Raw genomic sequence first — 14,919 nt, 5'->3', positions numbered from 1 at the left:
TTAGGGTAATTAGGCAAGTCATTGTATAACAGTGGTTTATTCTGGAGACAATCCAAAACTAATATTGCTTAAGGGGGCTAATAATATTGAGCTTAAAATGGGTTAAAAAAATTTAAACTAATTTATTCTAGCCAAAACAAAAGAAATAAGACTTTCTCCAGAAGAAAAAATATTATAGGAAATACTGTGAAAAATTCCTGAATCTGTTCAACATCATTTGGGAAATATTAGATGAAGAAAATAATTCTTATAATAATAATAATTCTGACTTCAACTGTATTGCGCAACCCTGAAATATACGCATAGCATGTATACGCTGATCTGACTGATCTTAAACAGCACAGTCATTGTCCTGAAATGTTCCCATTATATTCTCATGTCTTTCTCAAGCATCAGCAGCTGTTTGGTCATGTCAGCTGTGGTTATGGCATGTGTTGGGTCTTTCCTTTAGCGTGTGTGGGCCAACTATTCCGTCCACAATTACCTCCCACAAACATCCCCTTACTTGACCAAAGAATCATGCAAAGAGCACGGCTGTAAAACAACCACAAAATCTGGACGCAAAATGCGATCAACAACATCAAAGCAGACAGCGAGAGTGATCCGGGGAACCACACTGCGCACAAATGAACATTGTTCTTGGAAACATTAGCTACTAATTTCAACAAACTGACTCTCTTTAGAAACAAACGGGAGCCGAAAAGGGAATTAGAAACAGTTGGAGAGAGTTTGGTTTAGATTAATGCAAAACTTCACATAAGGTCACTCTGAAAAAACAGTATTAAATGGAAATGTTTACGCTATTAGCATGTTTCTGAATGTAGCAGCAAGACATTATACACTAGCAGGCCACTTTATTAGGTACGGCTGCTCATTAATACACTTATCAGCCAATCACATGGAAGCAATCAACGCATACAGGCATGCAGATGTGGGCAAGATGATCAACAGAGCATCGGTGGACAACAGAGCATCAAAATAGGGAAGAATTTCACACACAGTCATCTCTGGGGTTTACAGAGAATCATCCAAACAAGAGTAAATGTCCAGTGACTGGCTTTCATTCATTCATTCATTTTGCTTCAGCTTAGTACCTTTATTCATTAAGGGTCACCACAGCAGAATGAACCGCCAACTTATCCAGCGACTGTTTTACACAGTGGATGCCCCTCCAGCTGCAACCCTGTACTGGGAAACACCCAAACATACTCACACTCTACGGCCAATTTAGTTCATCAATTGACCCATAGACACATGTGTTTGAACTGTGGGGGAATTCGGAGCACTTAGAGGGAATCCGGTGCTAACCACTGAGCCACCGTGCCTCCCTGAGTGGATTTTCTGTAGGCAACAAAACGCATTGCTAATTATCTGATTTAGACTGTTCGTCCGATAAAAAGGCAATCAAAAAACTACCCGTTACAAGCAAAGTAGTCTCGCGTAGCCAGACCTCAAACTGAATGAACCGCCTACTATGTTACATGACTGACAGGTTAACCAACCAATCATGTTTCGTTTTGTGCCGAGCCATGTTTTTGGGCGTCAAATTGCCCTCAGAATAGCAGTCCGAGACGCAACTCTGCATCAGTCATTCACGAAGATCTTTAAAAGTTTACAACAACGACGCATCAATATTACAAACGATCTCTCAGTAAAACATTGTATTAAAGCAAGGTTTTGTTTTATTTTTGAGTATCCAACGATCTCTCTCTCTCTCTTATCTTTATGTAACAGAGGCCAGCTAGTGAAGTGCTATGCAGGTAAACCTCACTCCTCTGACCTCGACAGACGCTATGGTCTTCAGCCTCCTTGTTAGAGCAACTGACTCTCATGCAAAGAATTGCCGGTTCAATCCCAGCTCAGCACGGTTTGGGGGCAGTGGGACTGTTGAGTTACACATGGGGGCTTGTCTGGGATTGGAGTAAAGCTTAGGGGGGTGAGAGTAATGAAAGCCAGCTTACAAAGTGCTTTGCAGGTAAACCTCACTCCTCTGACCTCTAAACAGACGACAGACACTAGAGGCCATGGTCTTTAGCCTCCTTGCTAGAGCAACCATCTCCCATGCAAAGAATCACTAGTTCAATCCCAGCTCAGCGCAGTTTGGGGGTAGTAGGACCGGTGGGTTAAACATGGGGGCTCGTCCGGGATGGGAGTGAGGTTTAGTAGGGTGAGAGTAACGAAGGCCAGCTAGCGAAGTGCTATGAAGGTAAACCTCACTCCTCTGACCTCTAAAAAGGTGCTCTAGCGACAGATGCTGGAGGCCATGGTCTTCAGCCTTCTTGCTAGAGCAACCAACTCCCATGCAAAGAATCGCTGGTTCAATCTGAGCTCAGACCAGGTTAGGAGGCAGTAGGGTTAGATTTATGACCAAAAAGACAGAATATATGAAGGTTTACACTATCAATAGAAATAAAACGAGACTATAAGCATACCTGCGATTGTCGACATCACCGGTTTAAGCTTTTATGCAGTGAATATTGCAGACTTTAGCATTGATAAATGCTCATCGTCACAAAGTGATCCTCACAATAACAGATGAGTGTGCAGGCAGTAAATCACTGATTCATCAATATCTCTGAAAGTTAAACGTTTATTAATAAGCATGGTCATCAATATGATTGTCGCAGCTTTTTTGTCCACTCAGACTTGTTTCCAGGCGGGCTGATAAAGATCGCTGCACACTCGACTCACGAAAATCCTGTATATTATCAGAAGACGACTGAGGATCTGCAAAAGTGTTTCTAGAAAAGTGTGCCATACACATCAGACATTTAGCCAAAGGTCCGTGATTGGTGCTTGGCGTGACGTCTGAGGTTGAGACTACAAGAAAAGAGTATCTCTGAACACACAACACATCATACTTGAAGCAGAAATAAAAAAAAGATGAGCAGCAGCAGAAGCTGAATAAGATGCTGCAGTAGAAGGAGAAGAAAAAGAAGAAGCTATGTTAAATAGTAAATATACTGTAAGAGCATTTATATTTAACAAACCTGGCAGTCAAAGACTCCATGAGCACTTATTTACAGTCCAACTTTTCAGTCCTCTTGTGCATTTGGTCAGTTCAGACATACTGTCAGTCTGTAGCGCAAGGATGCCCAAACTCGGTCCTTGAGGGCTGGTGTCCTGCATATTTTAGTTCCAACCCCAATTAAACACACCTGAACCAGCTAATCGAGCTCTTTCTAGGTATCCCAAAACTTCCAGGCAGGTGTGTTGAAGGAAGTTGGAGCTAAACTATGCAAGACACCAGGATCGAGTTTGGACAGCCCTGATCTAGCTGATTAGTGGTGGGGATTTCCAGTGGCTCTATCAGCAGGTTTTAGCATGAAGGCAGGTCTCATGGAGTGACTAGCTGAATAATTGACTCAACAACACTGATTCATTGAGGAACCAAACCCGAGTACTTTGAGCTGCTTGGAAATGTCCACTAGCTGATTCTGCTTTTACTTTGCTTGCATTGATTCATTTTTCTTCTCCCCATTTCATCCCTCCATCCAGTGACATCTACCCAGACGGTCTACCCTCAGACTACTCTGTCATCGCCACCTTTAAAGTAACCAAGGATGCTGCTAAAACTTCCTGGAATCTATGGCAAGTCAGTGACCCTGAAGGCCGAGACCAGGTTGGGCTTCGCTTTCAGGGCGACACTAAAACCCTGGACTTCTTCTACACCAACCCGAAGGGCACACAGATGCTGCGGACCTTCCAGAGAGTAGAAAAACTCTTTGATGGAGAGTGGCACAAGCTGGCATTGAGTGTGAAAGGTGAACAAGTGAAGCTATTTATTGACTGTGAGGAGGTCAGTGTTGAGCCTCTGGATGAGCCGCGGCCGGTGATACGGCACGGATTTACGTCCATCGTAAAGAGAGCCGTAGGTGATCGCTCCGTCTCGGTGAGTAGAACAGGGTTCAGTACAGATTTAACAGGCTGAGTGGAAATAATGTCACATTTACTAACATAATTTTGTTCCAATTAAAAAGATTAAAGGATTAAATAAATCATATCTATATATATATATATATATATATATATATATATATATATATATATATATATATATATATATATATATATATAAACGTTCTTCAACAATTAACTTAACATAACATTCTGAGGGTGTTATTGTCAGCACTGTTATTTGCTGAAAGTGAGTTTCTCCTGTTGGTTCTCATAACCTGCACTATAAATGGTTGTCTTTACTTAAACAATTAAGTAAAGTTGACTGAACATAACTTAAAATTTAGCATTTTGGTCCTATCACTTAAAAATATGAGTTAATTTAACTTATGTACCATTAAAATGCATAAATTTAAGATTTCAAGTGGAAACCCCGGGGGGGTCACTTTAAGAGACAGACCATTATATAAATGTATGATCTCATATAGCCGTCCCCCCCACTTTTAAAATGTCCGCTATGCCCCTGCACACATGCATATACATATTTACAGTATATATATATTTACAGTATATATATATATATATATATATATATATATATATATATATATATATACTAAGTTTGGTGAACTGAATAATTTAAGTATAGTCAACAAAACTGGCAAGTTAAATAAACTTAAATATGCAAGTTTTGGGAGACTCCATTACTCAATTAAAATGAGGCAACGAGTTTACTCAATTAATTTAGTTCAGTCAGCTTGTTAGGGTTTTCAGTTTAATATCCAGCATGATTTGAGAGTGGTGGCAAAGAGCTTTCAGAGAAAACAAGATTCTCAGTAAATACAGAATTAAATTGGCTGTAATTTGCTTAAACAGTCAAAACACTCTGTGTGACTTCAGTGGTTCAACTGTAATTATATCCATTAATTAGCTCCAAACTTAATTTTCTCCAACTTTGTTCAGATATTTCTCAACTCCACCGTAAAAGACAATAAAACAAAGTTGACTCAACTTAAAACTTTAAGGCAACAAACTTTTTTGAGTTTACTCAACCTTCAACTCAATTTCTTCACTTGACTCGACTTAAGTTGAGTCAACAAACTTCAGGACTTTTTTTAGTTGACTCAACTTAAATCGAGTCAAGTGAAGTATTTGAGTTGAAGGTTGAGTAAACTCAAAAAAGTCCTGAAGTTTGTTGACTTAAAATTTTAAGACTATTTATAGACTATTTTGAATCTCTATGCATGTGCAGGTGGATCTGCAGAAAATGGAAGTGTCCTGTGATGCTGACCAAGCGTACTCGGAGAGCTGCTGTGAACTCTCCAGCGTGGTGAGTCTGTGTGCTGTGTACAGTGAGGGAAATAAATATTGAACACGTCATTATTTTTCTCAGAAAACATATTTCTAAAGGTGCTATTGACTCAAAATTTTCACCAGATGTTGGTAACAACCAAATAAATCCAAATATGCAAAGAAAACAAATCTAAATAGTTTACAAATGAAGTTCTGTGTAATAAAATGAAATGACGCAGGGAAAAAGTATTGAACACATGAAGAAAGGGAGGTGCAGAAAGGCAGTGAAAGCCCAGACAGCAGCTGAAATCTCTCAGCAGTTCTTCAGCTCTTCTGCATTGAATATTAATATTACTGCTTCAGTCCAACATCTACATTAGCAGATGATGAAGATGAAACCAGGGTGGACATTTCAGCAAGACAACAATGAACACAGCCGAGGAAACTCTCAGATGAGAGAAAGAAAATCAGGCCCAGCAAATCACCTGACTTGAAATCATTAGAAAATACAGAATAAAGCTCAGATTTGATAGAGGAGACCCACAGAACCATCCAGATTTTGACACTCTGTTGAAGTCTGTGAGAAGCTCACACCTGAGCAATGCATGAGGCTTCATTCTCCATATGAGATGTGTCTTTAAGCTGCCAGCAACAAAAACGTATTAAACACATTTCAGTTGTTCAGTACTTCTGTCATTCCACTGTTAATACACATAACTCATTTTCCAGATTTTCCTTTTGCTTTGTTTTGCTTTATTGTTATGTTTGTATTGGTAATTTTTTTAGTGCAAAATCTGGTTCAATTCCATGTCAACAGCTCCTTTAGAAAAAGTATTCCAGGGAAAAACATGACATGTTCAATACTTACTTCCCCCACTGTATGTGCTCTTCTGCGTGAGCTTTCAGTCTGTTCTCATCAGCTCCTTCCTCAACAGTGTGGAGGATATGCTGAGATTGGTTTGACTGCAGGAAGAGGAAGAGCCACCTGTAAATGCATGCATGGACAACCAGGTGTCCAGGGATCCCCAGGACCCAAGGTAGCCAACATCTTCCTTCTGTTTTCCTACACAATAAATGCCATAATGGAGTCTCGACAAACTGTACTGATCTTCCGTAGGGTCACAGAGGTCTGCCGGGGAATACAGGAGATCCAGGCCGACAGGGCAACTGGGTAAGAGTTCAGTCTGAAATCTCACACTATAGTGTGGGAGTCTACAATGTTTGAGCTAGACCAACAATCAGCAGTAGTTGCTAGTAAAGATATTGGACAAATCTGACATTGCTATGTTTTGTTTTGCCGGGATTGAATATGATTTTGCCAGATGATTTGGAATGATTTTACTAAATTAAATCGACTAGAATGATCAAGTCTTCGTCTATGCAGTGCATCTGCATAAATTATAATAAATTACAAGCGAAAACAAATAAACAAACAGTGCTTTAATGGTTTTCTGGGGAGTCGAACCGTATCCAAGTACAGAAATTGATCAATCAAATGTAAAATAGCATGGTCATTCATGAATAAATAATATCTTTTACTCTTTAATAAATAATCGAATCCTGCGATGTGACTATTGCGGATACACAAATTGCAATCTCAATGCTCAAACAATATATTGTTCAGCCGTATTTGCTGGTCATTAGGATTTTATAAAGACGCACTAATGGACAAAAACAAAGACTCGAGAATGAAAGCAGGCAGTGAGAATTGACGGAAGAGACTGATGAGAGAGGGAATTAACCTGGAATAGATCCTGTCTGGGAAGAGAATTTGCGGAAAATGGCAGTAGAAGTACAGCAGGATGGAAATAAAGAGTCGGGACTTGCTTAGAGTAAATGGTAAACACTGTGGCCTCTCTCATATAGCAGAACATCCTGCGGTAGGTTTTTATTTACTGACAGCAGCAGTAATCAACTGTCAGTGAAAGGCTGTAATTGTACTTCAGCTAAAACACGTCGCGAGGGTACTGGAGTGATAAGGATGTGGGATTTGAAACAATTAAAGAATGGTTAAAAAACACCTGCGTCTTGTAAAGGGAAATCAAGGAGGTCTGCTGGAGAAAGCTACGCCAGCATGAGCGTCATCTTGATGGTAGTTTCTTGGCTGGCGTAATAGCTCTTGAAAGTACGAGATATATAACCTGCCATTATGAAATCATGAAGGTTCTGTTGCCTTTCTATCAGCTGGAAGCAGTCTGGCCATTCTCCTCTAACCTCTGGCATCAACAAGGCGTTTGCGCCCACAGAACTGCCGCTCACTGGATATTTCCTCTTTGTCGGACCATTCTCTGTAAACCCTAGAGATGGTTGTGCATGAAAATGTCAATAGATCAGCAGTTTCTGAAATACTCTGACAACCCATCTTGCACCAACAACCATGTCACGTTCAAAGTCTCTTAAATCCCCTTTCTTCCTCATTCTGATACTCAGTTTGAACTGCAGCAGATCGTCTTGACCATGTCTACATGCCTAAATGCATTGAGCTGCAGCAATGTTATTGGCTGATTAGAAATTTGTGTTAACAAGCAGTTGTACCTAATAAGGTGGCCGGTGAGTGTATACACATGACTACAATTTGTTATATCATGATAAAGATACTCATGTTTATATAAACACTATAAATAAGGAAGGACTTCTCTCCTCCTGAATCCCCGGGTCTGAATGCAGACACAGTGGATAGCAGTGCAGCAGGTCTCTTACCCTATCTATTTCAACCATTAACCCTGTCGGTAATCTGGAGGATTTTAAACATGTGTGAACACAGCAGCATGGGTATAGGTCATGTGTCTGAATGGTAACGAACTCAACTGATAAAAAACAAAGTCCGCCATTCTCCAATTCTTGTACAGCTCTCCTGACAAAAATGCTTGCTGCAAACCAACAGCTTTGCTGTATCATCCCTGACAGCATCGCAGGGAAAACCCAGTGGATCATAGAAACACACACATAGGGCCCTTCATTAACAGCTAAATACTGCATGCCATGCACGTCCGCGGTCTCACAGCTTGGCAGGTATGTCATCGGAAAGCACGTCCTGTCATGAATAATTAAGCAGGGTCTTCTCATAGGATAAGAAAACTCAGTCTATGAATAATAATGGAAACCGATGTCATCATTCCACTAGCAGATTCAAGATACGTCACCGATTTTGATCCCGCCCCAATAATGATTTTAAACCCAGAGGATGACATTAGCTGACAAATGCTCAAAATTATCCAGGTGTATCCACGGTTAAAGCAAACACTGACTTAATCGATGCTCAACACACACAAATCTTTAAAAATAAATCTCAAAAAAAGTACTCAAGGGTTTCTTGAACCTTTAAATTGTGTTTGGACAACATGAAGGAGTTGTGTTAAGGAAACCAGTATTTTTAGTGCATTTCAAACTTAATAATCCTGATTATGGGATGCACGTTAACAAGCCAAACCTTGACTTTGGGACAAAAACAGAGGTTTCCTGACACTTCTCTGAGAAAAGTCTTGTATAGATTGGCAAGGCTCAATATCTCTAGTTTTCTGGGAAGGTTTTTTAAGCGCTTGGCTTAGTTCAGACAGGCAACAAACAGTATTTTTTGGCAGATTGAGTACAACTCAAATCTCTTCAGCTGTTCAAAGTCTGAACAGCGAAAACCACATGAAATCCTAATTTTACAAACCCCATCCACACCACATCCATATGAGGTTTGAAATCTGATTAAAATCAGGCTTTTGGAAAATAGTTACGTTTTTAAGCCAGATGAAGTTTCATGAGGTTTCTTATTTGGTCACTTGGAATGTGGTACGACTAGAACAACGTGACATGATGGACATAAGCTTCGGAATAATTTCTAGTTTCATTTGATCCCTTTTCACAATGACAGCTGTAGATATAGATTCATTTACTAACAAATACTGACTACATCGTCTAGCATGTCGACAGGTAGTCCCAAAGGATTGATTAACACTTTAATATGCATTTTTGCACACAATAAATAGAGTGAATGATGATGAACACAGCTGTCTGAAATATTTTGAGCTTGACCACTTTTGTCCACTTCTAGAGATAACCGAAAACACACAAGACCAAATATACATAATCATAATGGGATGTGTTTGGTGGAAGCACGCCAAGAGAAGGATTCATACTTATGTTATGTTTGACTATTATAAAAAAATGCTAGGTTTTCGTATCTCGAAGTTTGGATAAACAAGGACAAACCAAAAAGCGTAGCCTTATATACATTTCTGGAGAGCGCGAATTATGTAGCCAGAAGAACATATGACTGTATTTCGTTCCTTTTCGACCTTACAGCTGACCGCTTACTTTCGTATGGAGACTTTCTCGCTGTTACCAGTTTGTCCAGTAGCTCGCCATGTGCGTAGGTGGACTTGAGACGCAGATAGGAGTTGACCACGATGACACAGGTCCAGAAAGCAGGCAAAAAATAAAACAAATAACAATAAATAACGGGGCGTGAACGTGGTAAAATCTCAAAATGTGGTAAAAATCAGGTGAGGGCTTTTCATTTTCTGATTTTTAAAACTGTCAGTTTTGGTATAGGGAAGAGGGCGGGTGGGTCAATCAGTCAGTCAGTCGACAGCAGCCACTGGTGGATTCATGCGAGAGCAGTAGGCGAGAATGGCACTTACGAGAGAGATCTGGGAAAAGCGTACATAGTGGCCTCTGGTGGATTTACTCGAGAACAGCAGGCGAGAATGCCACTCGCGAGAGAGATCTGGGAAAAGCGTACACAGTGGCCTCTGGTGGGTTTACGCGAGAACAGCAGGCGAGAATGCCACTTGCGAGAGAGATCTGGGAAAAGCGTACACAGTGGCCTCTGGTGGGTTTACGCGAGAACAGCAGGCGAGAATGGCACTCGTGAGAGAAATTTGAGATCTGGAAAAAGCGTACACAGTGGCCTCTGGTGGATTTACACGAGAACAACAGGCGAGAATGGCACTCGCGAGAGAAATTTGAGATCTGGAAAAAGCGTACACAGTGGCCTCTGGTGGATTTACGCGAGAACAGCAGGCGAGAATGCCACTCGCGAGAGAGATCTGGGAAAAGCGTACACAGTGGCCTCTGGTGGATTTACACGAGAACAACAGGCGAGAATGGCACTCGCGAGAGAAATTTGAGATCTGAAAAAGCGTACACAGTGGCCTCTGGTGGATTCGCAAAAACCAAATATGCAAAAAAAAAATATCTCCTGTGTTTGGTGCTCTCCAGAAATGTATATAGAGATACGTTTTCAGAATGAGCCTGGGTTGGCACAAACACAACATTGGGCAATTAAATATGTTACATTTTGTATTCCAATGGTTGGCTTTATCCATATTTGACCCAATGTTGGCTTACAATAACCCAGCATTTTTAAGGTGTAATACACATGGATTATGATTCAATTATAGGTTTCATTCACATCCTTTTCCTGTGGTTGCTTTCCTCCTTTCGCTCAAAAGTTAACATGTTTGCTCATGTACAACTTATCCACGTTAATACAAGGTGAAAACAGTAATGTAAAACTGGGCTAAGCTAAGAACATAATCCGGTTTAATTTACTGTAAAGCCCATTATGAGCCTGTTTCATACTTGTACCAACATAAACTTGGCCAACACTAAATCAGAGTGCCAACACTACAACACTTGGAAATTACACCAACTTCATTCATTCATTATCCTTTGGCTTAGTCCTTTCTTTATCAGGGGTTGACACAGCGGTGTGAACGAATTAAGATTCTATACTAAATTTATAACTGAAAACTTAATTTGTACTTGCAGCAGGGTGGCTTATTGGTTAGCACTGTAGCCTTACAGCAAGAAGGTCGCTGGTTCAAATCCCAGCTGGGCCAGTTGGCATTTCTGAGTTTGAATGTTCTCCCCGTGTCGATGTGGGTTTCCTCCACAGTCCAAACACATGCGCTCTAGGTTAATTGAATAAAGGATGGTGGATGGTATCAGACAAAAGATCTTGAATGATCTACATATCCTATGAATTTATACTATGTTACTATGGTTTACACAATGAAAAGTATGTACTTCCAGTGCCCTACCATGTCACCCTGTCAGAAACGTTTGTAGATGCCACGCATAATAGTTTAAAAATGCTTCCAGAATCTTTATATTTACGGTACACCCGCTTGCTTTTTGAGCTACAGTGGTATAAATAAATAAATAGAAAAAATCAGCTGTGGCGTCAGTCTCAGTCTCTGAGACGAACTCAAAGGGAGTGAAGCCATTAGAGTCTAAACAGACCCTGCGAATACACAGGACAATGTCTGCCGATCAGCTTAATTAAAGGACAAGGCAAAGCGCATCAGGATCCAATTACTTGTATACATTTGTGTTATGCAGACACAGTTCATGTTCGCGTGTGTGTGTGTGACCCTGGGCGGTAGGCCTGATTCTTTCCACCCCAGAGTTACGACTAATTTACCTCTTTGATCCGCATCCAGTGCTCTGTGGCAAGCTGGAGGAATATCTTTAAAAGTCAGCAGCAATGATGAGGTGAGCGTGCTCCTTTACAAACATCACCACTGTCGACGCTCACGTCTATCAGTCAGAGATGATTTTTAGTTTATTCTTTTTCTTGATTCCCACATAGAAAGATAAATTAGTAATTAGCATTACTTTGACAGTCCAGTACTGCGGTATAACAGAGCCGTCTGATGTATTGTGCAGCAGAACGGGGGAATAATGTGTTTACTGCCTTCCTGCTGGGGGCTACTGAGTGCATTTCCCCCGCAAACACACTGTACATCTGCTGCCGTGTGTGGTCTGTTTTGCAACGGGAAGAGTTTTAAAAGTCTTAACAGTGTTTTGTGAACCACTATTCCCAGAGATTACTCAATTAACGGCACGGTGTGGCTGTAGCAAAGAATTTAATGTACTGCTACTTGTTAACAGTGTTAAATGATTCAGTGTTTGACAATGGCTATTCACTTACTGTAGCTGACAAATGAGCAAAGTCTCATGTGTGCCATTTGTTCAAACTACTTATTTAAAATCAGCTGAATCAACACATTTCTTGATTTTTTTGGGGATAATTTGATGGTTTTATGTTCAATTCACTAAAATTTGTAAAAACTAATGTTAACAATTCATTCATGTTGTCTCAACACTAATCGATTGGGTGGAATAACACACAGTTGAGTTCAACCTTATGCATAAATTCAACCGTGCGCAAAATACTGGAGAGTGCAGAGGGAATGCAGAAGGTCATTTTAAAGGAGTAGTTGAACCAAACATGAAAATTCCAACACAATCTCACGGCAATTCGTAACTTTAGTGGCTAATTACAGTTAATTTAATTTCTGTTTACTTAAAATAGGAGCCAGATTTCCTCAGTTATTGGCTCGTTTCTTTTTTATTCTACATAGCAACAGTATATTTATGTATTTATTAGTTTATTGGATAAACACATTTGAATGTATTTGCATTATTAGCAATAAAATATATATTTTTTCAATTAAAACAACATTTACTATTAAAAAAAATTAATATTTATAAAAAAATTTTATTTAAAAAGTTCTCAACGTTACACTAAAAATTCACAAGATTATTTTGTTTGTTTAATTGGTGTTCAATAGTGTGTGGCTTAATTGTAACACCCTGTTACAACTGACCCCACTGTGTCATGTTTTCCTCAAAACTGGCTAGCAGACGCTGTGTGTTTCTTCCATCTTTCAAAATGGTTTCATCTTTTAGTCTAGAAGACGGTAAATCACAACAATATAAGATTTTACTAACATACTTTCACAGATTATTTTTAAATAAAAAAATATTTACTATAATAAAAAATACTTTTATGCTGCAAAAATGGTTTCTCCTGTTTCTCATGCAAATTTCGCAGAAATTTTTCAATAATTGGCAGGAAGACGTCTGCCGACACTGTGGTGAAAACCTCGGAAGCATGCCATGGTTAACCCTGAGCAAATACCTTAAAACTCTGTGCTACATTTAACCCCGCGTTACTTTGTGCCCCGCGCTCCCCTACATATCTCATTAACCAAACAACAGAGCCTGGTTTCTCTCAAGGTTTTTTTTCTTCTTCACTTTCGTCAATTGGTGAAGTTTTTTTCCTCGCCACTGGCTTGCTCAGATCGGGACTTGTGGAGCTGCATCGATGGATTTGCTCCTCAGTGTTTGGACTTTCAGCAGTGAAACTTAAACCACACTGAACTGAACTAAACTAGACTTCAACTCTGAAATCTGGGCTATGCTAGAACTATGTTAAGCTGCTTTAACACAATCTACATTGCAAAAAGCGCCATGTAAATAAACATGAATTGAATTAGCAGAGACTGAAAGACGTGTAATTTGGGAGACACCCAAAACCTGCAGTGCTGGTGATCCTCCAGGAACGTGGTTGAGAAACACTGCATCAAAGGATGAGGAGTCTACACCAGCGGTGACCAACCCTATACTTGGAGATCTACCTTCCTGCAGATTTCAGTTGCAAGCCATATCAAACACACCTGCCTGTAATTATCTAGTGCTGTTCAGGTCCTAATAAATTAGTTCAGGTGTGTTTGATCAGGGCTAGAGCTGAATTCTGCAGAAAGGTAGATCTCCAGGAACAGGGTTGAGCACCTCCGGTCTATACATGTGACCTTTGTGGTGGAATCATATTGTATCTTAAATACGTGGCATTGACGCAAGTAGTACACTAGCACAAAAACAATCCTGTGCATGGACCTTATGAAGTTCTACTTGCCTTTTATATAGGTTTTTCTCATTATAACTCTGGAAGGTATTGGCAGACGTTCAGTTGAGCAAGGATCCTATTTGGTCAAGTGCATTTTTATACCAACATGGAGGGAACCGTTTCCAGCTTGATGTAGCTCCGGGCTGTCATATAGTGGAATACATGCTGCCATTTTCCAACACCGTAAACCAAGATCTTTATGTCTCTGGCCAACCTTATTGGACAATTAAACCCTGCATCTGTTGCCGTTGCTATGCACTATTTTCTATTACAAGCAATTCTTCAAGCGCACAACTCAGACTGTGTGTTATTGCAGGGCCGACGTGGGAACACTGGAGATTACGGGCACATAGGAGAAACTGGGCCTGAAGTGAGTGTCTCAATTGTAAGTTCCCTTGGTCCATATTGTTGCACAAGCAAACTCACTCGTCAGCTTGCATTCCACAGGGTGAACAAGGCATCAAAGGTGAAAAGGGCATGAGAGGACTTCGTGGCCGGGAGGTAATGCATTATATAACTGCAACAAAGCCCACATTGATGGCATTATAGCATTGTAATGACACTGTCTCCTCTATTATAGGGGGATAGAGGACCTAAAGGTCTGAAAGGCCTAAAAGGAGCTTCAGGTCACAAGGTAAAGTCTGCATTATTGTAATCTACTAGATTACCTTTGGAAAAAACAACCACTATGGTTATCATGTGCTTTATAAATAAACTTTGCTTACTATATAATATAATAGATACTCTTTTGTGCTAAATCTATGTAGAAACATAAAGATAAATGACAAAATCACTCGAAAAGTAAGTGAAATTTAAGCCTGTATTAACATGTAAGCATATTTTATGTTAATAAAGACTGTTTACAAACTTTCACTTACCTTTCGAGTACCTTGGACTTACGATTTTGTCATTTTCCTATATGAATCCCTTTTACAAGAGCACCAACACAATAATTACCCCTGAACCAATTTTTGTTAGATTTTGGATTTATGTAGAAACATTTTTCAAAATAACACACAAACGGATGATGGGCAGAAGCG

General features: G+C 39.9%; 1 protein-coding gene across 1 annotated transcript in view; it reads left to right on the top strand.

Annotated features, from left to right (window-relative positions):
* Positions 1-14,919, top strand: part of zmp:0000000760 (collagen alpha-1(IX) chain) — a 52,721-nt gene that overhangs the window by 10,536 nt on the left and 27,266 nt on the right. The window contains exons 4-10 of the mRNA XM_056471292.1: positions 3,499-3,892; positions 5,150-5,227; positions 6,126-6,227; positions 6,308-6,361; positions 14,196-14,249; positions 14,327-14,380; positions 14,460-14,513. Coding sequence (XP_056327267.1) covers positions 3,499-3,892; positions 5,150-5,227; positions 6,126-6,227; positions 6,308-6,361; positions 14,196-14,249; positions 14,327-14,380; positions 14,460-14,513 — 790 coding nt within the window. The remainder of the gene's footprint in view (positions 1-3,498; positions 3,893-5,149; positions 5,228-6,125; positions 6,228-6,307; positions 6,362-14,195; positions 14,250-14,326; positions 14,381-14,459; positions 14,514-14,919) is intronic.

This window comes from Danio aesculapii, chromosome 13, assembly GCF_903798145.1.
Source record: "Danio aesculapii chromosome 13, fDanAes4.1, whole genome shotgun sequence".
Taxonomy (NCBI): Eukaryota; Metazoa; Chordata; class Actinopteri; order Cypriniformes; family Danionidae; genus Danio; species Danio aesculapii.
The sequence above is the reverse complement of the archived record's forward strand: the minus strand, read 5'-3'. Positions and strand labels throughout refer to the sequence as shown.